Source organism: Ochotona princeps, chromosome 2 (genome assembly GCF_030435755.1).
Source record: "Ochotona princeps isolate mOchPri1 chromosome 2, mOchPri1.hap1, whole genome shotgun sequence".
Lineage (NCBI taxonomy): Eukaryota > Metazoa > Chordata > Mammalia > Lagomorpha > Ochotonidae > Ochotona > Ochotona princeps.
In genome coordinates, this window is record NC_080833.1 from 166,109,360 (window position 1) to 166,131,908 (window position 22,549).

General features: G+C 44.7%; 1 protein-coding gene across 1 annotated transcript in view; it reads left to right on the plus strand.

Annotated features, from left to right (window-relative positions):
• Positions 1 to 18,330, plus strand: part of XPR1 (xenotropic and polytropic retrovirus receptor 1) — a 209,739-nt gene extending 191,409 nt beyond the window's left edge. Inside the window, exons 12-15 of the mRNA XM_004598637.4 lie at positions 9,229 to 9,395; positions 13,251 to 13,390; positions 14,648 to 14,869; positions 17,670 to 18,330. Coding sequence (XP_004598694.2) covers positions 9,229 to 9,395; positions 13,251 to 13,390; positions 14,648 to 14,869; positions 17,670 to 17,730 — 590 coding nt within the window. The 3' untranslated portion in view covers positions 17,731 to 18,330. The remainder of the gene's footprint in view (positions 1 to 9,228; positions 9,396 to 13,250; positions 13,391 to 14,647; positions 14,870 to 17,669) is intronic.
• The last annotated feature ends 4,219 nt before the right edge of the window (positions 18,331 to 22,549 follow it).

The following is a 22,549-nucleotide window of genomic DNA, read 5'->3' on the forward strand; positions in this document are numbered from 1 at the left end:
CAGAGTGAGGGAACTGGCTTCCATCCAGCCACTGGTTCCCCCCTCCCCGCCCGCCAGATGCCTGGTTGAAGCCAGGAGCCTAGGATTCCAACTGGGTCTCCACAAGGGTGGCAGAAACCCAAACCTAGATGTCTTCTACCGCCTCCCGGGTGCATTCGGAGGACGTTGGACCTGAAACAGGCAGCCCTGGCCACAGCACTCTCACGGGAGCTGCAGGCATCCCGAGTGATAGTGTAAAAACACACCACAACACTTGCCCCTGAATTGGTGCTTTCAAAGGAATAAGAAGATCTGTCCCATGAGGGCTTCGTCTCTGTGTGTCTGGATTTGGTGTGAGAGGCACGGAAGGATGAGCACAGCCTTGGTTGTCCTCTGTGATTCCTTCCATAGATGGGGACCTTCCGTTTCTGTACCCTTGTCCTTCTCATAGGAGTTTTTCCTTTTGTGGTTCCAAAGTGATTTCAAGCAATGTCTCTAAGATTCCTCAGTCTTATTTTTATTAAAATTCCAATCATAGTCTTACTACCATTTTTTTCTGGGCATGTTCTGCCTTAATGTCTCATTGGTACCTCAAGGTCATCATATCCAAAATGAAACTGACTCTATCCTTTCCTTTCTTCTTCTTTTTTGGTTTGTTGTTGAATGGTAGAGTGTTTTCTGTCTGACAGCTGTGTATTTGGTGCACAGAGCTGATAATCATACGCGTGGACTACTGGCTGCTGGTCAGTAGCCAAAGTTGATTTAACAGCATCAGACTTTTTTTAATAAGATTTATTTATTTTTATTACAAAGTCAGATATACAGAGAGGAGGAGAGACAGAGAGGAAGATCTTCCGTCCATTGATTCACTCCCCAACCGAGCCGCAATGGGCCGGTGCTGTGACGATCTGAAGCTGGGAACCAGGAACCTCTTCCAGGTCCCCCATGCGGGTGCAGGGTCCCAAAGCTTTGGGCCGTCCTCAACTGCTTTCCCAGGCCACAAGCAGGGAGCTGGATGGGAAGTGGAGCTGCCGGGATTAGAACCGGCACCCATATGGGATCCCGGCGGGTTCAAGGTGAAGACTTTAGCTGCTAGGCCACGCCGCCGGGCCCCAGAATCAGACTTTTAAAGTCTGAGAGCCAAGGAGCATAAGGAGGAGGGTGTGAGGAATTTACACATCAGCAGCTATGGGAGTTCCTGCACCTCTGCCTTGATCTGTTGTCCAAACCTGAGGGTTGGAGAGTTCCTGGCCTGTGCATTTCCATATCAGCCACTCCTGGAGCCTTCCTGGCAGGATGGCAGCAGGCCATGACTCCACACTGGCAGGGCTTCCCAATGTCCGCTCTTAATCAGCTCTCTTCCTACAGGTCTAATCAATGGTGCTTCTAGAGTAGAGGGACAGGGAGAGAGAGAGCAATGTGAGTGAGCAAGCAAGCCAGGGACAGGAAGGTCTGTCTTCTATCTGCTGATTCTCAAATGGGCGCATCAGCAGGGACTGGGTCAGGCCAAAGCCAGGAATTCCATCTGGGCTTCCTGCAGTGGATGGCAGGAGCACGTGGGCCGTAGTCACTGCCTTCCCACGTGTTTCGACAGGAAGGTTTGAAACCCAGGGAGCCTGCACTCAAGCAGGCATCCTGAGAAGGTGTGTGCATGACCCGAGTGGGGTTCTAACCCACAGAACCCGAACGCTCACCTTAGTAACTCTTCAGCCTTTTGGTGTCTGAGATCACTTAGTTGTTGTATCTGATAATTGTCTCCCCTGCTAATTAGGAAGTTCAGTGAAGCAGGAAGTCCACACGTCTGTTACTAAGAACCACTGCTGTGCACCTGGTACCTGGAATAGTAAGAGCTTAGTAGCAGGTATTCATTTCTTGAATGAATAATTACTTTATGCTCTGGTCCAAGTGGTTCTCTTTGCCCCCTAAGCCTGCTTAACTGTAGTCTTTTCAAGACCGGGCCCAAGCCTTATCTCCAGGAAGCCTGACTCCTGACCCCTTCTCTCCAGGGGTCTACAGTTGTACGCCCACATTGCTGTGCTTACATTATTTCTCTTTTTTTAGACTTAATTGTTCTTACAGTCCATTCCCTAGAATATGCATACTTAAGTTAGCTAGTAGACAGTTGGTGTATGTTTGTTGGACATATGGACAAGCAGATTTCTCTTGGGAGCCCATCGAAAGTACTGTGTCTGATGACAAGTAGTGCAGCTTAAAGGATGTCTTCAAGAAATGTTTGTTGAAAAAATAACTGAAATGCAGTTTATCTTTTTATTATAAATACACATGTAAATATTATGTAAATAATTTGCTATATCACCATTCTGATACCTTTTCCTTAGCCTACTTTCTTCCTGTCTCTTGTTTCAAATTATGTAAGTGAGACATTAATATGTATATACATATCACTACAGAGGTGAACTTCAGATAATATAGCAAGTTTACAATGAATCCCTTTAACATTAACTTCTCTCAAGTGAGATAACCACTTCCTGTCTTTGTAAATGTAACTTTTATTTCATTTGTCCACACTATCTTAGAGATACTTTTATTGTTATTTAATATTTTGTGGAACTGTTTCTCCATTTTCTGGTTGGATGGACATAGAAAACAATGCTTTCTAGTACAAAAAGTTCCTGGTGGTCCTGGCACGATGGCTCAGTGGATAAATCCATGTGTTGCACATGCCAGGATCCCATGCAGGTGCTGGTTCGTGTTCTGGCTGCTCCACTTCCCATGCAGCTCCCTGCTTGTGGCCTGGGAAAGCAGTCAAGGACGGCCCGTTGGCTCAGCTCCGGCCGTTGGGGCCACTTTATCTCCTTCTCTCCGTAAATCTGTCTTTTCAATAAAAGAAAATTTAAGTCTTCAAAAAGAAAAAAAAAAAGATCCTCAGATAAGGATTTCTGTTCCTGGCTCCCCCACTTGTCCTCAGGTGTAGTGAGTTCCATTTTTGTCTGACAACATAAGGGTATGAAATGTTCCATAGTTACAGAGTTTGGATTCAAACCCACATCTGTTTAACTTCAAACCCAGATATCTTTCTGCATATTAACTGTCCTCCAACTGCAAAATGGGGGTGAGAAGATCTTGTCTGCCTAGAACACGCTGAAGACCTGGGGAATAGCTAACACATGTTCAGCTGACGAGAGGTGAACCTAGTGAAAGTGCATTCGTACATTTGACTTGCCCAACATCATGGCCTCGCAGCACAGTGCCCTGGCAGGGGAGGTTGGTTTCCCCTTGCAGTTGGGTGGCTGACCAGGAGGTGCAGCTCCCTACCATGCTCGGAGTCAGCATTGTAGTGATACGCTTTGTAGGATAGTGTTGTACTGCAGGTTGCTGATCCAGGGCTCAAGATTGATCATTTGAAGTTACGGTTTCCTGCTGAATGTGGGTGGCTTTGTCGCTTCACTTCTGGGGAGTTAAAAAGTCATTATCTGAACCAACAAAAGACTAACCTCATAATTCAGTGGTTTGAATTTTTTAAGGAAAGTTAGGAATAAAGCTAGAATTTGCTGGATGCTAACTTAGTTATAGCTTGTAGTTGTATCACCTCTATAGATTGGGACTTTGGGAGCTATGTCTGACCTGTTTATTTTCCTAATTTAATGAGATACCATTACTGTAAATATTTCCATTGTGAATTTTGCTTCTAATATGGCAGGCACGTAAAAAATGAAAGCTTAGGCTAGAATAGCAATGAGTTGATTTTTTATGATTCTGAACATCACTGAAAGGACTAGCAGGAGTAGCCAACAGAGAATAAGATTTAATTGCTTGCCTAAAGTGATAATATGTTTCCACAGTGTCTCCTGAATACCAATGAAGGAGATGATATCAAGGAGAAGTGTTCTTCGTTTGGGAGATGGGAAAGATCAAAGAAGGGTAGTAATTAAAATGAGACCCAAATCCAGCATTCCTAGACTAGATGGATTCCAAGAATGGTCTAAGAGGTCCAAAACATGAAACACCATACTCTCGCTCAGAAACACCCTGGAGGAATATTTGTTTATTTAAATGTGCTGAATCCTCAGGTATGTCTCATAGAAATTTCACAGGAATAAATCAATTTAGGAAAGAGGGAGGCATTTGATCCACTATGTCATTTTAAAATTTACATTATAAGCACCGCAATTATACTGTGCCTCTGTTACCTGAAATTAACACATCACTTTTTATTTCATGATTTTAATTTTTTTTCTTTCTCCATATCCTTTTATAAAATTTACGCTGGATCATTTCTTTAGTAGTTAGTAGGGAAGAAAAGACAATTAACTTTCAGTAATAAGACGATATTACAATATTCACTGGAGAAATATTTGTTTTGTTATCTCCTACTAAATATTACTCTAGTCTCACTTTTATTAGCTTATAGGGTGAAATCTTAACTGTTGAGAAAAACTAATGAAATAATACTTAAAAGTGCTTATCACATTCAAAAGTTTCCATTTTGAAAAGAGCTGCTGTTACAATTTCTAGTTCAGTTGCTTGTCTTTATATCTTTAAGTTGATCCTGTTTTGGAACCATTAGAGAGTTAATGAATTTTACTATGTTGCTGAATTTGCTTTATTAAACCTTAGGCAAATTTAAAGCAACTTTTTAAATGAAACCATGATGCTAAGTCCTGAATGATCCTCCTTAGCTGTACTGTAGCGGAGTACAAAGTGAAAGCTGTCAGGAACATATTTGACTGTGCGAAGTGATCAGGAACATATCCAACAGTACAAAGAAAATCAGAGGCCTTTTAAATTGATATTTTCTATGACACAATGTATTATTCTAAATATTCAACCCAATTTACTTTTGATGGTTCAATTCCTTGTTTGCCTGGGCTCATATGGGAGACCCAGAAGAAGCTCTTGGCTGCAGATCAGCCCAGCTCTGGCAATTGCAACCATTTGGAAGACATCTGTCTCTCTCTCTCTCTCTCTCTCTCTCTCTCTCTCTCTCTCTCTCTCTCCTCTATCTTTCCTTATAAATAAATGAAAATTTTAAGAATTACATACCAGTTTCTAGTTTTATGGTTCTGTAGAGTCTGGAATTTCTCCCAATGCCCACCCCCAACTGATTTTCCCACATTGTTACAATCCTTCGTGAGGTGTTGTAATTCCATCGGTCTGTTATTTAAGTGTGCCTCAACATTGCTGGCACAGACAATGTCAGACAGTCCAGCATCCCACTGTCTAGACATGTCCAACAGGTTCATTGGGAATCCATCTTGGATTTGGAAGTAGGAAATGCATATTGCATTGTCTTCACATCTGTATATGATAGTCTTAATTGCTTCACCACTATACATTCCAATTTGCATGATGATCTCCTTACATTAGAATATATAGTGTTTATCCTTTGGGGATTGACTTATTTCATGGAGTATAATGGTCTCTAGTTCGGACCATCTAGTTGCAAATGGTATAATTTCATTCTTTTTAATGGCTGCGTAATATTCCACAGAGTAGATGCACCGCAGTTTCTTTATCCACTCCTCTTGGTCATCTGGATTGTTTCCATGTCTTTGCTATTGTAGATTGTGCTTCCTTAAATATAGGATTACAGATCCCCTTCTCATATGCAGTTTTCATTTCCTTTGGGTGTATTCCTAAGACCGGGATCACTGAGTCATATGGCAAGTTTATTTGAAATTCTCTAAGCATTCTCCATACTGATTTCCACCGTGGTTGTATCAGCCTACACTCCCACCAGCAGTGAAGGAGGGTGCCTTTCTCCCCACATCCACGCCAGTAGGTGTTGTTGGTAGAGTTCTGAATGTAGACCAATCACACTGGAGTTAGGTGGTACCTCAGTGTGTGGCTTTCATTTGTATCTTCCTGATGACTGGGGAGCTTGGGCATCTTTTCATGTCTGTTAGCCATTTGACTCTGTTCTTTTGAAAAACATCTGTTAATTTCCTTTGCCCATTTCTTCACAGGTTGGTTGGTTGTTTTTTTTTACTGTCCCTGGGTTTCTTTGTAAATCCTGAATATTAGTCCCCTATCACTTGTGTAGTGTGCAAAAATTTTCTCCCGTCTATTGATTGCTTCTTCACTTTGTTGATTGTTTCCTTTGCTGTGCAGAAGCTTTTTAGTTTGATGTAGTCCCTTTTGTTTATTTTGTCTTTGACTGCCTTTGCTTTTGGAATCTTTTCTAAGAAGACTTTCCCCATTCCTGTTTCTTGTGGAGTAGTTCCTATGTTTTCCTTTAATAGTTTGATGATCTCTGGGTGTAGATTCAGGTCCTTGATCCATTTAAAGCTGACGTTTGTATAGTGTGACAGGTGTGGGTCTTGCCTCTTAATTCTGCAGGCTGCTATCCAGTTGTCCCAACAGCATTTGTTGAATAGAGCGGGATTTTTCCCTGTATTTTTTTCAGTTTTCTTGTCAAAGATTAGTTGGCTCCCATGTGTGGGCTCCCTTCTGGGGTTTCTATTCTGTTGCGCTGATCTTTGTTGCTGTACCTGTACCGGACTGTTTTGATGCCCACTGCTCTGTAGTAAGTCTGGAGGGCAGAATTGTGATTCCTGCAGCTTGATTTTTAGTCTTCAGGATAGCTTTGGCTGTTTGTGGTCTCCAGTGTTTTGATGAACCAGGTCTTCAGTGGGGATGGGGATAGAGGGCGGATTTGTTGTGTTTGCAGACTTCAGTGCTGTAATGGTTTCCACCACAGGCAGGGCTAAGCTCCAAAGGTGATGATATTGATGTGGAGTTGGGAAAAGATACACAGTAGCACAGCATCATATGTGATATCCATCCTGCATCGTTAATGTAGCAAAATAATAAAATAGCAAATAATAATAATAGCAAAACAGTTGGGAGGTAGTGGATTTGTGATGCTTGTTTTTAATATAGCTGAAAATAAATGTTATGTAACTAAATTTTTAATGACTTAAACAACCGGTTTTCAGAATTTGTGAGCATTTAACAGATCAGCTCTCTGAAGCTGATTCTAACAACACTGGAATTATGAAGTGTCTGTTTTTTCTAACCGAGTAAGTAATGCAGAAACAAATGGCGCCAAAGCCAGTTATTGTTTGTGTATAGATCTAATCCTAAGCACGAGAGGGCTCTGCAGTGGGACCTGCCCCCTCTCCTAATGTCGTTTCCAACCAGAGCCAGTCCCGCATTCTCTGTCACCTGCACGCACTGCCCATGGCTTGGAGCCTCCCAGCACCCTGCGCTGCCCCGGTCCCCTTGCCTCGTTCTGTATCCCTTAGCCTTCAGTGACCTTGCTCGTCGGCCTCCGTAGTGCGTATTTGGTTTTCCAGAAATAACTCAAATACTGCTTCCTTTTAGTTCCCACTGTGAGAAACAGCCCATTCCTCTTGGTGTTCTCATAGCACTTTTGTTTATGCCTCATTCTGACCTAAGTTGTGTTGTCAACAGCAAAATTCTGTTTTGTTCACTAGATTACAGATGGCTAAAGGTTTGCGTTAGCAGGAAGGGTTATAGACAGCATCACATACTTGTTGCTTTCTGTAACTTTGAGGAACTTAAAAACTTTTTTGGAATACAAACTTTTAAAATTACATCCTGTATGCATTTTGCCTTGATAACTCAGAGTTGTATTAGCAATCACACACACATATCAGTACCTGGAGCCCTCAGACACACACCCATTTCAATACCTGGAGCACTCAGTCACACCCACTTCAGTACCTGGAACACTCAGACACACCCATTTCAGTACCTGGAGCACTCAGACACACACCCATTTCAGTACCTGGAGCACTCAGACACACCCATTTCAGTACCTGGAGCACTCAGACACACCCATTTCAGTACCTGGAGCACTCAGTCACACCCATTCCAGTACCTGGAGCACTCAGTCACACCCACTTCAGTACCTGGAGCGCTCAGACACACCCATTTCAGTACCTGGAGCGCTCAGTCACACACCCATTTCAGTACCTGGAGCACTCAGTCACACACCCATTTCAGTACCTAGAGCACTCAGACACACCCATTTCAGTACCTGGAGCACTGTCACACCCATTTCAGTACCTAGAGCACTCAGTCACACACCCATTTCAGTACCTGGAGCACTCAGTCACACACCCATTTCAGTACCCGGGGGCGCTCAGTCACACACCCATTTCAGTACCTGGAGCACTCAGTCACACCCATTTCAGTACCTGGAGCACTCAGTCACACCCATTTCAGTACCTGGAGCGCTCAGACACACACCCATTTCAGTACCTGGAGCACTCAGTCACACCCATTTCAGTACCCGGGGGCACTCGGGCAGACACCCGTCTCCTGTACCTGGAGCACTCACACATTGCTTATGACTCTGGAACTTACCAAAACATTTTTTATTAGAGAGTTTTTTTCACTTAAGAATAATGGAAAATTATGTAAAGACAAGTCATTGTGCTTCCACTACAGAACCAAAGTAGGCTTTTGTATCATCAAGAAAGATCTTCAAAAGAATCAAAAACGGTTACACTTTGTGAGCTGAGACTTTTGCTTTCACATGCTCTTTAAGGGGAACTCCTCATGAGTCTGTGCCTTGCTGTCATCTTATGTAGACGTAACATGCCGCGACCGCCCCCATGGCAGGTGTGAGTAGGATCCAGGCTTGGGAAGGAAATGCTGTCCATCATCTCTTAAAACAGCACGGTTCTTGGTAGTGGTTTTTCAGACTCATTTTTCATCTTTTACTCTACACTGCCATCTGTTGGCCAAAAGTTAGATTGCCAGTTTTAAATATATTCAAACCTCCAGCAGCCAGTGCTGGAGAGCGGCTGTGGTCACCACCCCGTGGTTTCTGCCTGCTTGGATGGGCACCAGCTTGTTTCCTGACTGCTCCATTTCCAGGCCAGCTCTTAGCTAAAGGCCTGGGAAGAACAGAACACAGCCTAACTGTGTGGGTCCTGCCCCCGTTGGGGGACGCCCAGAAGGAACGCCTTGCTTCAGCCTGGCCAGGTGCTGGCCATTGCTGCCCCCTGGGGAGTGGACCAGCAGGTGGAAGAGTCTCTTTGCTTCTCTTCCTCCTGTGTCTTTTCCGCCCCTTCCAACTAAGCAGATATTTGTGAAACCCTCCATTGTAATTGTTTGAATTTTTATGTACTCAGCCGGAAACTGTAAGTGCCCAAAAGCATATTAATGTAAGTACTATGTACTCAGTAGATGTGTGATGTTTAGTTTGGACGTCAGAGAAACCCTCCTAAGATTTCCTGAGCCAGCCCCTTCCCCGTGGGGCTCTGCAGAGAGCGTGCTTTGCTGACGTCTAACCACGGCCGCTTCCCCCTGCAGAGCGAGGGCACGCCGACACCAAGGTCTTCTTTTACCTGTGGATCGTCTTCTGTGTCATCAGCTCCTGCTACACCCTCATCTGGGACCTGAAGATGGACTGGGGTCTCTTCGACAAGAATGCGGGAGAGAATACTTTTCTCCGGGAAGAGATTGTATACCCCCAAAAAGTATGTGCAAAGAATGTTTGTTCGTTTAAGAAGGATTTTTAATCAGCGACGAAATTTTACTGCAGTACACATTCAGTCTCTCATTATATTTAGCTCAGTCCTAATAGGCAAATAACTACCGAGAATATGAATTATACATTCAGCCAGCAAAAATGGATTAAATATTTACTATATAGTAAGCATTATAGGGAGTAAAAGTAAAGTAAAATTCTGGTCCCCAGGGAGACTTAAACTGTGTTCTGAATGGGTAAATAGACTGCAACACTGTTACAAATACTGTATGGAAAGTAGGTAGCTTTGGGATTTGGGGTTTATTCTGAACACGGAGTTCTCTCTGCGTGACGCTCTGTTTTTGTCATCTCTGTAAAGTCCCGCTCCTCCTGTCTCCCGGCCGGTGTGTGTCGCTGTGCCCGGGAAGCCTTTGTGTTTCCCGTACTGAGCCGCCCGTCCCTTCCCTTCAGCAGTCCCGGCGGTGTGTCTTCTGCTCTCTGTTGACGTCTCTGTAGCTGCGGCTCTGCTCACGGTCCCTGACGTGTGGGCCGCTTAGTGCTTACGGAAGGAGCAAGGCTTTGACTGAGTGAGCAGCCCTGTGAGTACACGGAGGAGAGGCAGTGCTGGCCTCAGGCTGGGCGCATCAGGAAGCCTTCCGCTTGGATCGGTTTCAACCAGTGTTTGTTGTAATCAAATTCCATTTGAACCAGAAGTACAGGTACTTCTTCAGGAATTTTTTTCTAAGGTAGAATATTTTTTTCAGGGTCCCTCCTCTGCCTCATTCCCCAGGTGACTGTAACAGCTGGAGTTAGGATGGTCCAACGCCAGGAGCTTCTTCCTAGTCTCCTGTGTGGGTGTTGGGACTCCAGGACTCTGCCCTCCTCTGCTGCTTTCCTCGGCCAGTAGCAGGGAGCTGGACCAGAACTGGTGCTAACATGCGATGCCAGGCACCATGGACAGAAGCCTAACGCACTGCACCACAATGCCAGCCCCCTCTATTCATTTAAAAAAAAAAAACAAGAATAGTGGGATACGATTTGGCTTGCAAAGTGAAGAAACCATTTCTGAACTCTCTTGGGCCTTCATTAAAGATTAAGAAGACGTTGGGTAGGCAATGCTGAGATGCTGTGTAGGACCCCCACATCCCATATTGAATACTTGGGTTCAAGTCCTTGCTGCGTCCCCCTGTCAAGCTTGCTGCTAATGTACCCTAAGAGGCAGCAGGTGATGGCCCGAGTAGTTGGGTCTCTGCCACCCATGAGGGAGGCCTATGTGGAGTTCCAGACCCCTCCCTTCAGCCTGGCCCAGTTCCGGTGGGTACAGATATATGAGAACTGAAGTAATGGGGGCTTTTTGAGTCTTATTCTCAAAAATTAAGACAAAAACTGAAAGCACAGCTATCGGAATCTTAGAATCAGTTGCTAGGGGCCAGTGTTGTGACATAGTGCCTGTGCACCGGAGCTCTCTATTCTGGTGCTGGTACGCATCCCAGCTGCTCCACTTCTGACCCCGCTTCCTGCTAATGCGCGCGGGCAAGCAATGGAAGATGGCCCGAATGGGTTGGCCCCTACCGCTGATGTGGGAGACCTAGATGGAATTCCAGATGCCTGACTTCAGCCCGGCCCCCACCTTTGATGAAGTCTTTACAGAACAGAATTTGGTGCTAGTGATTAATAATGCATGATTTTGAGCATGACGCCCCAGGCACTGGAGCCGTGCTGGTTAGCTACAGTTTCAGACTTTCCTGAATCGGTTAAGTGGTATTCTCCCAAACTCATTCATGTCTTTGGTAACGTTAAGTCCCTTATTGGTCAATTGTATATAACTTTAGACTGACTTTTAAAAAAAGATTTATTTATTTGAAAGGTACAGAGAGAGTAGGAAAGACAGACAGAGAGAGGTTTTTCAACTAATGGTTCAGATGACTTGCAGCAGCCTGGAGGTTGGCCAGGACAAAACCAGGAACCAGGAGATCCTTCCAGGTCTCCCACTGGGAGGCACAGGGTACAGGGGCCCAAGGCCTTAGACTACTGCTTTCCCGTACACATTAGCAGGGAACTGCTGGAATAGAAACTGGCATCCATATGGGATGCCTGTGCTACAGGAGGCAGCTTAACCCACAGTGCCACAGCACTGACCCCTAGACTGACTTAGAAGCACATGAAATTGCAGTTCTTTGGTTAGGCCTAGTAATAAGTATATTGAACATAAATTTGTCAAAATTACATTGTCACTTTATTAGAAGGATGGAGATCATGAATGTGTTAAATCCTGTTGGTAACCGAGGTGGCTTCTGTCATAATCAGACATCAGTAGATCATGTGTAAGACAGAGTGCAAGAGAAGAGTAAGACACAAATGCTATTTAAGCATAAGGAGGAGTAAAAAGTGGACAAATCAAGTTCGAAAATGTCTCTTGGGAACAGGAGGAGAAAGTGGCAAAGAGACAATGATTATTCTTATTAGTAGCCCACTAACAATAACTAGTACTGTTTTGTCAAATTAGTTTGAATAAAACCATTGTTATTGTTCAGTACCCCAAAAAATAATAATCTGGTTCCTGACTTTAAATACATACATTGAAAGAGATCATTTCCTAGAGATCAGACAAACACATCCAGCCTTTACAGTTCTGGTTTGCTGGCAGTTAATGCGCCTGAAGACTTTTGGATGGCAATAACTAAATTTTGAATGCTTATACCTGGAATTATTAGTTGAGCGCTGTTTTCCCATGTAAAAATAGCGCATTTCCTAAATTCAGTCTTGCACCTGATAGCCAAGCTTAATATCATTGACTAATACCAAAAAGCAAAACACGGGGCCTCTGTGGTGGCACACGGGGCTCGTCCTTTGTGCACCCGCGGCCATGTGGACACAGATCTGAGTCCTCACTGCTCCACTCCCCATCCAGCTCTCTGCTGATGGCCTGGGAACGTAGTGGACGATGGCTGAAGTCCTTGGGCCCCTGCCCCAAGTGGGACACCAGGAAGAAGCTCGCGGCGTCCACCTTCAGACCGGCCCAACCCTGGCTCTTATGTGCATTGTCAAGGGTGCTCGTAGATTGATCTCTGTCTGCCTCTCTCTCTGTAACTCTTTCAAGAGAAATAAATCGACGTCATAAAATGAAATGCAATTAAAAAAAAAGAAAACAAAAATAAATCTTTTTGCCATTTTGTAAAAATGCTAGGCAAGTGGTAGGTGTTGCGGCCCCGCATGTGGGCTGCTGCCGGGCCACGAGCATCCCGTGCCGGTGTGGCTGAGCTGGAGCCCCTTCTCTGCTGTCCAGCTCGGTGGACATGCTCTTGGGAGGCGGCAGATGGCTGTGCATGCTCCTGGGGTCTTGCCTGCTGAGTGGGAGAGCTGGTGAACTTTCTGGTCCCCGGCTTAGCAGGGTCCAGCCCGGCTGTTATGGGCACTCGGGAAATAGGTCGGCAGAGGGAGGACCCTACTTTCTGCTTGCCTTCTGTCTTATTCTTTCAAATGAAATAAATGAAAAAGGCAAATAGTACTGTTAATGAGGACGCTTATCCTTCAGTGTGAGCTCTCAAGCCATTAGTTGTCAGATTCCTGTTAGAATGTATTTCAGTCAGTGACCCCATCTGGCTTGGACTTCGGGGCCTGGAGCAGTGTCTCGTATCGGAGTGAGGAATGAAGTATATTTGTGAAGTGATCATCCAAATTCAGTAACCCTTCAAAAAATGTATCATTTAAGAAACAAATGAAATTGATGAGAATATTCCTAAGAGATAGTATGTGCTTCTTGGACCTGCACGTGCTGGTGAGCAGTCTGCATCTTCTTGCTGGTGGAGGTGTCCGCCTTTGAGAAACAGTGGGAAGCCTACTCAGTCTGTGTGTTATTTCTCAGGCCTACTACTACTGTGCCATCATAGAGGACGTGCTACTGCGCTTCGCTTGGACCATCCAGATCTCTGTGACCTCCACGGTGGCACTGCCTCACTCTGGAGACATCATCGCCACTGTCCTGGCCCCCCTGGAGGTCTTCCGGTAAGCTCTGCTGGCAAGGTTGCCGAAATCCCTACCTGAATGATGCCGGCTACTTACACAGTAGAGGTCATTCCACAGTTAGTGCAACATGTTGGTGGGAAAATAGAATTTAAAAATAAGTCTATATTGTGACCTAAAAGTTTTGAAAACACTTAGTTTTTTCATAATAAAGGTTGAGCATTTTGAAGACCTTTCATATGCATGATTTCCAAATTATTTTGCAGCAGAATACTATTTTATTCTGTTTTCTGCAAGTCTTTTGAAATGCCTTTATATTTCCAAAGCCTAGACTTCTGTCAGTCTCGGAGCTGGACCACTCTGTTTGAAGGGCTGAGGTTAATTGTGTAAGTTTAAATAGTGACCCGCGTTGTGGTGCGACAGGTAAAGCCGCCAGGGTCAGAGTCCTGGCTGCTCTGATCCTGAAACAGCTCCCTGCTGCTGTCCCGGGAAGACATGGAAGAGGATCCAAGGCCCTGCGCCCCTGCCACCCAGGGGAAACCCAGCTGGCCTTCCAGGCGCCCTCAGTCCAGCTCATTGCCACCATTCAAGGAATAAACCAGCAGATGGGAGAGAGCAGGCTGTCTCTCTGTGACTCCGCCCTTCAGATAAAGAAGTGAATAACCATTGGTGTGGGTTTATATGCTGCTTTTGTGATTGGTAAGACAGTAAGTGAACAGTGAGAGGTCAGGAGGCTTGGCTGAGAATAGAAGGCTCCTAAAAATCAGTTTGTTAGTCTCAATTGTTCAGCTCTCACTCCTCGCCGAGAGCGGCAGAAGTGGTAGCCAGAACGCTCTCAGAATCCTTCCAGGATGCATCAGCCACCTGACAAGCCTAAGGGAGAGCAGGAACCCCGAGCTAAACTGCCTGGGGAATTCACCATACAGGTGTGCCAGGCCTGGCCCCTGATTCTGTGTTACGTCCTGCAGATCACCTCCTCGCTGTTAGCTGACTCTGCCACTGGTCATTGCACTCCCTCAAGGCGGGCTGCTTTCCCACCTGGCAGGAGCCATTCAGGAAGTGCTTGTTGAATGAAGCGAAAGCACAGTACTCAGACTGAGTCCAGGACCCCCTTTAGGTGGTCTGCTTGTTTGCTTTCCCACCGACCCCACAGCATTCCCTGCTTTCCTTTAACAGCCAGCCTGCAACTCGTCGTTTCTGTTTCCCTGAGTGGTCATTTGGATGTTAGTGGCCTTCTAGGCTGTAGTGATGTGCTGAGATTCTGGAAGTAATTGGGTCATCTGCCTGCTTTTCACTAAGGCGTTTTGTATGGAACTTCTTCCGCCTGGAGAACGAACACCTGAATAACTGTGGTGAGTTCCGAGCCGTGCGGGACATCTCCGTGGCCCCTCTGAACGCAGACGACCAGACGCTGCTAGAGCAGATGATGGACCAGGAAGACGGGGTCCGCAACCGCCAGAAGAACCGGTCATGGAAGTACAACCAGAGCCTGTCTCTGCGCCGGCCACGCCTCGCCTCTCAGTACGTATGGCCTCGACTTCTTCTTCCCTTTCTTTTCAGTGTTGCTTAGCATTTAAGTGAGGATGCTTGTCAAGTTAGAGCAGGTGAAGCTGCTGGTATACATCCGGTTTGCATCTACAGAAAAGAGTAACAAACTGCAATTTCATGTGTATCCAGTCTAGAAAATATCTTCATGAACACACAGAGTAAATGTCCTTAATACATGCTTATTAATTTGGCATTCTAGGTACAGTGGGAAAAAATCTTATTGGAGAGTTGTTGCCATGACTGTTGAGTGTGTTTTGTATACAAATTTCAGTTCATAAGCTTTAGAATTCCGCAGAGCAATCCATATGACCTTGAACCTTATAGCTTTATATAGCTTTATAGTCAGAATGTAACCTTGTAGCCATCCACGTAACCTTGACCAGGCTATGTAATTTCTTCATTTTTATCCCTTATCTGTAAATTGGAATTAATATGGTTTTTGCTGATAGGATAGTTAGGTGAATTCAATACTGATTACATGAGATTTATTCTAGTTTCTTCACAGAAATGGCTCAATAAGTGTAGTTGTTATTTATATTTTTATTTAAAATGTATTTGATTTATTGGAAAGGCAGAATTATAGGGAGAGAGTGAGAAACAGATCTTCCATTCTCTGGTTCACTCTCCAGATGGCTACAGTGACCAGGATGGAGCCAGGAGCTTCTTCTGGGTCTCCTGTGAGGCGTAAGGGCCCAAGCACTCGGTTCATCTTCCGCTGCTTTCCCAAGCATATCAGCAGAGAGCTGGATCAGATGTGAGGCAGCCAGGACTGGAACTGCACCCATATGGGGGCTAGCACTGTAGGCGGTGACTTACCCCCCTGTGCCACAGTGCAGACCCAATTATGTCTTTACTAAATGCCTACAATGTTTTCCAGTACTTTTTGTTAATGGATGTTCACGCTTCTAAAATTACTAGTATATGTGGAATATGTAGGTGTCTGTTTTGAAAGTTGTGTGTTGAAATTGTGCATTGGGGGCTGACCACATGGCTCAGCTAGCTAATCCTGCACCTTCAAGGGCTGGCATCCCATTTGAATGCTGGTTCATTCCAGCTGTTCCGCTTCTCATTTAGCTCCCTGCTAATGGCCTGGGAAAGCAGTGGAGGATGTCCCAAAACCTTGGGCCCCTGTGCCCATGTTGGAGGCCTGGAAGAAGTTCCTGGCTGCTGGCTTCAGATTGACACAGCTCCAGCCGTTGCCTAACATTTGGGAAGTGAATCAGTGGGTGGAAGATCTTTTTCTCTGTTTCTTCTTCTTTCTCTAAATCTGACTTTCCAACAAAAATACATCTTTAAAAAAATTAATTGCATGTTGCAATGAAGGAAAGATGAATCAAGCAAGTTTCATTAATGATAAAGGAATGTTTAGATAAGATCTAGACACAGTAGAGACATAAAAGTGGAAATGGGATATAAAGAAAAGTAATTTGACTGAAAATATAATGAAAAATTTAGCTGAGTAGGTAGGTACAATGATGAAAGGCTGACAGTGCAAACTTGACCTTACAGGCAGGTAGGGGGAAAGCGCAGGTTAGTTTTGTTCTTCAAAGAATGGAATTATCAAAATAGTAGGTTAGGAAAAGTTAATGGTGCTGTGCAAGACACATTAGGAGAGGGAAAGCTGAAGGCCTGAAGCCCAGCTGGGCGGCTGTGGCAGTGAAGGTCAAGACCAGAGTGCTTCCCGAAAAGGCAGATCACAGGTGGTGGTAGGGGACGTTGTAGAGGAGGTGAAAGGCGATAGCCCACACTTCGTCTGAGTTTCCCATGCTGGGGCACGGGCCCAGCCCTGGAGCCCTCGTCTGCAGGAGACTGGCTCAGAGGCAGAGTAGCGGGACTGGGACCAGGCTGTGGGTGTCCCACAAGGCAGCTTAATGTTCTGTGCCTCAGCGGGAGTCTCCTGTGGAGAGTCCTGAAAAGGTGACTGTTGTTCTGATTGACAATCAGCAGTGATAACAAAGTTCTTAACTATGGGAGATACCTGGTTTTATCTCTGCATGGCTGTAGGGGAGCGTAAGTAATGCTAGGCTGAAATGAGCCTCCCTGTGACGTCAGCCCACTGATTCCAGTTGGCATCTCTTCACGTAACCTGTGATGGGTCTCCTCACTCTTGTGCATTTCCCGGTATCAACTGTTTGGAAACAAGCAGCGGAGAGTTGGGTCCTAGCTCTGAGTTTGTCATGTATGCCTCAAACGTCTGCTGTCTTGATTATGACTTCTTACATTAATGTGTTATTGATGTGCTTGGAAAGTCCATCATCTCCCTTGGTGTGCAGCCTGTGTCCATGAGGTGAGAGTGGTGTCACTGAAGTGGACTTGGGGGGCCTGGCTTTGCAGAGGTGGCAGTGGGTGCTGTGGAGTTACTGAGCACACCGGGATGACTGTGCTTTGCAGAGGTGGCAGTGGGTGCTGTGGAGTTACTGGGCACACCGGGATGACTGTGCTTTGCAGAGGTGGCAGTGGGTGCTGTGGAGTTACTGGGCACACCGGGATGACTGTGCTTTGCAGAGGTGGCAGTGGGTGCTGTGGAGTTACTGGGCACACCGGGATGACTGTGCTTTGCGCAGGCCTGTTGGGTGTGGCTTGTTCTTTGCCCGCCTTCCTCTGGTTGCAGTCTACATTGTTAGTGTTTTCCCGTTGTACCCAAAGTTGAATATGAAGTCCCAGGAGTAGTCCGTCTGAGGATGTATATCTAATTTGGATAGGATCAGCAGTGTACCTCGTCCTGTCAGTGTGCTGGTGTTTTACTAATGAGCCTTCCCCGTGTTACCACTAGGTCCAAGGCTCGTGACGCTAAGGTTTTGATAGAAGACACAGATGATGAAGCTAACACTTGAATCCTCTGCAGCTGAGCTGAGCATCCTCGGGTTTCCTGCCCGCAGTCCTTTCCTCGACAACACGCCCTCCAGGACCTTTCCAGCTGAGAACAGGAGCAGATGCCTGCAACGCCGTCCAGCTCTTCCACGTCGGATCCTATGGACTCCAAGCAAGCTCACTGTGTTCCTTTTCTTTTCTTCTGGTTGAATCTTACTTTTCTATTTTTAAAACAAACACTTCATTTTGCCAATCAAAGGACATTTTAAGGAACAAAAACGCAGTCTCTTACGGATTGTTTACAATCACAAGGACACCGATACCTATGGAGATGGAAGAGCAGGCACCGCCCGGAGCCTCTGACGGTGCCGAGAGGGCGCGACTTCCGCGTGGTCCGCTTCTGACTGGTTGAGACAGACATTGGTTTTTAAAATCTTTGTCAGTTCATGTGGAGAATTGTTTTAGCTCCCTCCTCCCCGGCGCAGAGGCACTGGCTGCACTTGCAGGCAAAGTGCACCTTGGAGCAGTACCTTCATTCATGAAGCTACTTTTTAATTTGATGTAACTTTTCTTATTTTGGGGAGGGTTGCTGGGTGGGTGGGAAATGTGATGTATTTGTTACATATAGTTTTCTCACTATTTATGAAACTGAACCATAAGAGGATGATACAACTCCTGTGCAATGAAGACGACAAGGATGGGGGAGACGAATGTTGGGTGACAGCTCGGAGGCTCAGTCCCACATGCCTCTTTCAGGAGACTTTGCACCAGTTGAACTTTTTCTGCTTTTTCTTTCTTTTTTTTCTTTTCTTTTCTTTTTTTTTTTTCAAAGCCAAAGTTTGATTCTTCACTTTCTGGTTGTTGCTGCTTTAGAGTCCCCAGCGTCCATTGTCACTAGGCCCATATACGCCCATCCCACTGACTGAATTATAGGAGAGGTTCTGATACTGTAATTTATTCTATTGTCAGGAACAGATGTGGAATGTATTTGCCCATATTTCAACTCTAACAGTAGAAGTTTGCCTTCAGTCTGTAGGGAATTGGAGTGTGATCTTTCCTAACGCGAAGTGGCTGTTTCAGGGGCTCCCCACACCTCGCAGTAGCCTGTCTCCTGTGCTCTCTTCATCCAGAGTGTGATCGGATTCAGTCTATGTGGGGGAAGCTATATTTTTGAGCACGTGAACAAAGTACCACTACTCCTTCTTCATATTCATTTAAAAGATCCCGGCTGCCATTTCTCCCAGCAGTTGTAGAGTCTCTGCTATCCTGTGCTAAAACCAAATCTACCTTTAAAATATTGGGGATCTAAACTTGTTCACACGTGCAAAGTGTATTGCCCAGAAATTTTAGACTATATGCAGTGCCCGTTTTTATTTCTTGGTTCTTTTATTTGCTGTAAGTTCCCCAAATAAGCTCAAAGCTATAGGATTTTACTTTCCTGAAATGTGACTGACATTAAATTTAGTATTTCACTATCTTCACCAAATTGACATGAATACCAGTAGAAGATCAAATATATCTTAGTGTTTCCACTCCCAGAACCCAGATGAAGATTCCAGAATCACCATCAGTAGATTCATGAAAGTAAACTTACTTCTGTCATTTTTAGCTTGATTTTAAACAAAGGAGCGAGTAAGTAGAGAGACAGCAATTATCGCTTGTTAATCTTAAAACATGGCTACTGCCTTGTGATGTACCCTTTGGCGTTAGCTCTGCCTCCGTGTATTTTAAGTCTTCACATGATTGCAGATTACATTGAAGTCATTAATACTGCCAAGCTCTGTCCAGTCACCGACCGCTGGCTTCCTCTGAAAGGAGTTTCTTTTGCCTTTGTTCTGAGAACCTGCAAACTGGCCCTTTCTGACAGGATCGTTTTCTTTTTGTTTTCATTTTTGGTGGGAAGAGGAGGAAGCTTTTAGTTTGTGTAGTTACTGTTGTTTTGAAAAATCGTAACAACATGATAGCTTCTTTTTTTTTTTTTCCTATTTTGCCAAGCATATATTCCTTGGCCCAGAGCTGAAGGGGAAACGTCTCCTGCTTGGGTTTTTTTTTTCAAGTTTAAATAAATGGAATCATTTATACTAATCAGCGGTAACAACTTAGTGACCCATGGTGGATTACAAGTTGCATTATTTCTACTTGGGTTATTGCTGTTGTTGTTTCTTTTTTTTTTCTTCTTTTTTCTGGCTTTTATACTTTAAAACTATGGGGAGAAATATCACTGGTCTGTGAAGAAATAACAGTGACTTTTTAAATTACTGAATTATACGGAGAAGTCTAGCAGGCCAGTCATTTCTTGTGCAAGTAAAACCGGTGACAGTGCTGTGCGTCCAGAGCCATCTGAACTGCCAGCTTCCCTCTCCACTGGTAGATCAATGAGTGAAACACCCTAAGTCTTACAGTTGACATCTGGAATTTGGACTCCTCAGCGTTTTTACATGGTTGTGTCCTGTGGCCATTGGATCTGTTCAACTGTTGTGATGCTAGGCCCTTGTCAGTATTAACTTTCCATAGAAACGGCAATGGAATGTGTTTCTTTTCTAATGGTTTCTTACTGCTGTAGTCTTGGAAACAAGGCTGCTATAACTTTCAGTTGACCCTTTAGTTAAACACACAACTGTATGTTGTCCTTTAAGTTACAAAGAGAAAAGAGAGATTTTTCCCATCAACTGTTGCCTTCGGAAGAAGCAGCGTGCATAGTCGCCTCCTCCCATTATGTCAGACCTGGCGCTTGTTCATGAGGGGTCCTGCCCGATGCTTGATTGGAGTCTTGCATTCACTGGAAGTCTCAGGACAACTCTTAGAATTAAATTTCACAGAGTCGTTTTAAAGAAATAGCAGTCTAAAGAAAGGTAAAACTTCATCTGATTTTAGGTTACAATATTCCAGGGTTTGTTTTTATATAAGAATCAGTCAGTTCTTAGCAGAAGTTAAATTATTCCCAAAAGAATAAAATTGACTTTTCGTTTTGTAGTTATTTGGGGGATACTGTTATGTGTGGACAACTCAGAAGACAAAAGTAGGTTCTTTTTTATGTCTGTATGAGCTCATAGAGTTCAGACTGCCTGTGCCATGCAGTGGGTCAGTTGGTGATCTCACACAGAGAGAATCACGTGATGGGGATGAAGGCTGTGGTCCAGGAAGGTCATTTGTAAGATTGGAAAGAAGTTGAAAAGCTAAGTGCAGCTTTGTTTTTCTGCATTCTACCATAGACTCTAAGCTGAACTTGCAGCTCAGAAGCCGTGCTATGGAGGAGAGCATGGGTGGCTTTAGCAGTAGCCCGGAGACATCCCTCAGCAAAGAAAATGAGACCTGGCCCCACAGGCGTGGCTTCCCAACAGGGCCTCAGGAGTGCTGCCATGGAAGCTGAGTTTCCTGGAACCAGCTTGCTGATAGACAGTGCCTTTCCACCAAGGTTGGGTAAAAGTCCACCCCAAATAACTGGAGAAAACAGTTGATTTGCTTCTGAACAGGTGAAAATAGCAAGAAAAGAAAACCAATCTGGTGGCGAGGCATAGGGGCAGCAGATGAGCGGATACTGGGAGTGGTGTTAGCAGAGATGGACGGGGAGGTCGGCGGCTGGGAGCAGCAGCCAGGAAAGCCTGTGCACCTGCAGGCCTGCGGCGGAGCTAGGCGGGGACCCTGCCTCGCTGCTCTTACCCCCGGCACTTTGCATTATGCACAAAACAATTCCCAAAAGCAGTTTTCTAAGCAATGGCTGTGAAACATTTCTGCGATAAAGAATTTATAAAATAATTCAATTTATTATCAGAAAACAATATCCATAGTATTATTTCAAACAATTGGGATTCTTTGAAATAATTTCACTTTGCTTACCAAACATATCTCAGATAACTCCTTTCAGTCGGCATGAAACTGGCCTAGCTCTCCCCAAAACTAAGTATTTTTGTTCTATGTAGTAAAACTTAAATTTTTTTTTAATGAGGGGAATATTTCAGATAAAAAAAATCATGTTGACTGTATGGCTCTCTCAACTACAGAAGTCCTACTTTATTCCCGACTATATGGAGTCGGTGTCAGCAGAGAAGGCCCGCAGTGACCAGGTGAAGACCACCGTCCTGGTAGAATGTTTGAAGCAGTTAGATTAAAAAAGAAGTCAAATCGATTGATTTAACTATTTAATTTTGTTCTGGTTGGTGAAAATTTTTCTTGCCTTTGATCACTAGTTAAACCAGGGAAAATTAAAGACTTTCCGAATCGCTTGTTCATACATTTCTGCATTTCAAACATCAGTCTTGATGAAGTCCTAAGACCTCCCAGAATGTTGTGTTATTTTGTAAGTCTAAGTTCCTTTAGAGCCTATAGTAACATGGGAGGGAGCTGGCTTGCTTAAAGCAAAAGGGGTGTGTGCTGTGCAGTGTTACAGCCCAACAGTGCAGCCAGCGTTAACCTGTGTTGAGAAGTGAAAGCATCGCATTGCTATGGGACAGCTCAAGAGATACAAGAAGTTCCAGAATGAAGAGAGCCTCTTGATTTGTATGACTCATAATATTTCTTGTGTGAGGTGTCCAAATTCTGATACTAACAAGGTGACTTTAAGCAACCTTCCAGAATGTATTTAGTCATAGTGGGCAAAGGAAGACCCAGAGTTTCCCCTGAGCTGAGAAGAATCACTATACTAATTTTCCAGTGAAACATGTTTCCTTGTAATGAACAATCAACTGTATCTTATTGTTGAATCAAAGCCACCTTCAGTTTCTGCCTAGTACCATCAGCCCACGGAGAACAATCAAAACTAACCTGTTTTTGGCCTGGGGTTCAGTGTGTCTGCCACGATAGCGTTCCTCTTACATAGCTCCGAGCTACGCACTGGACAACTTG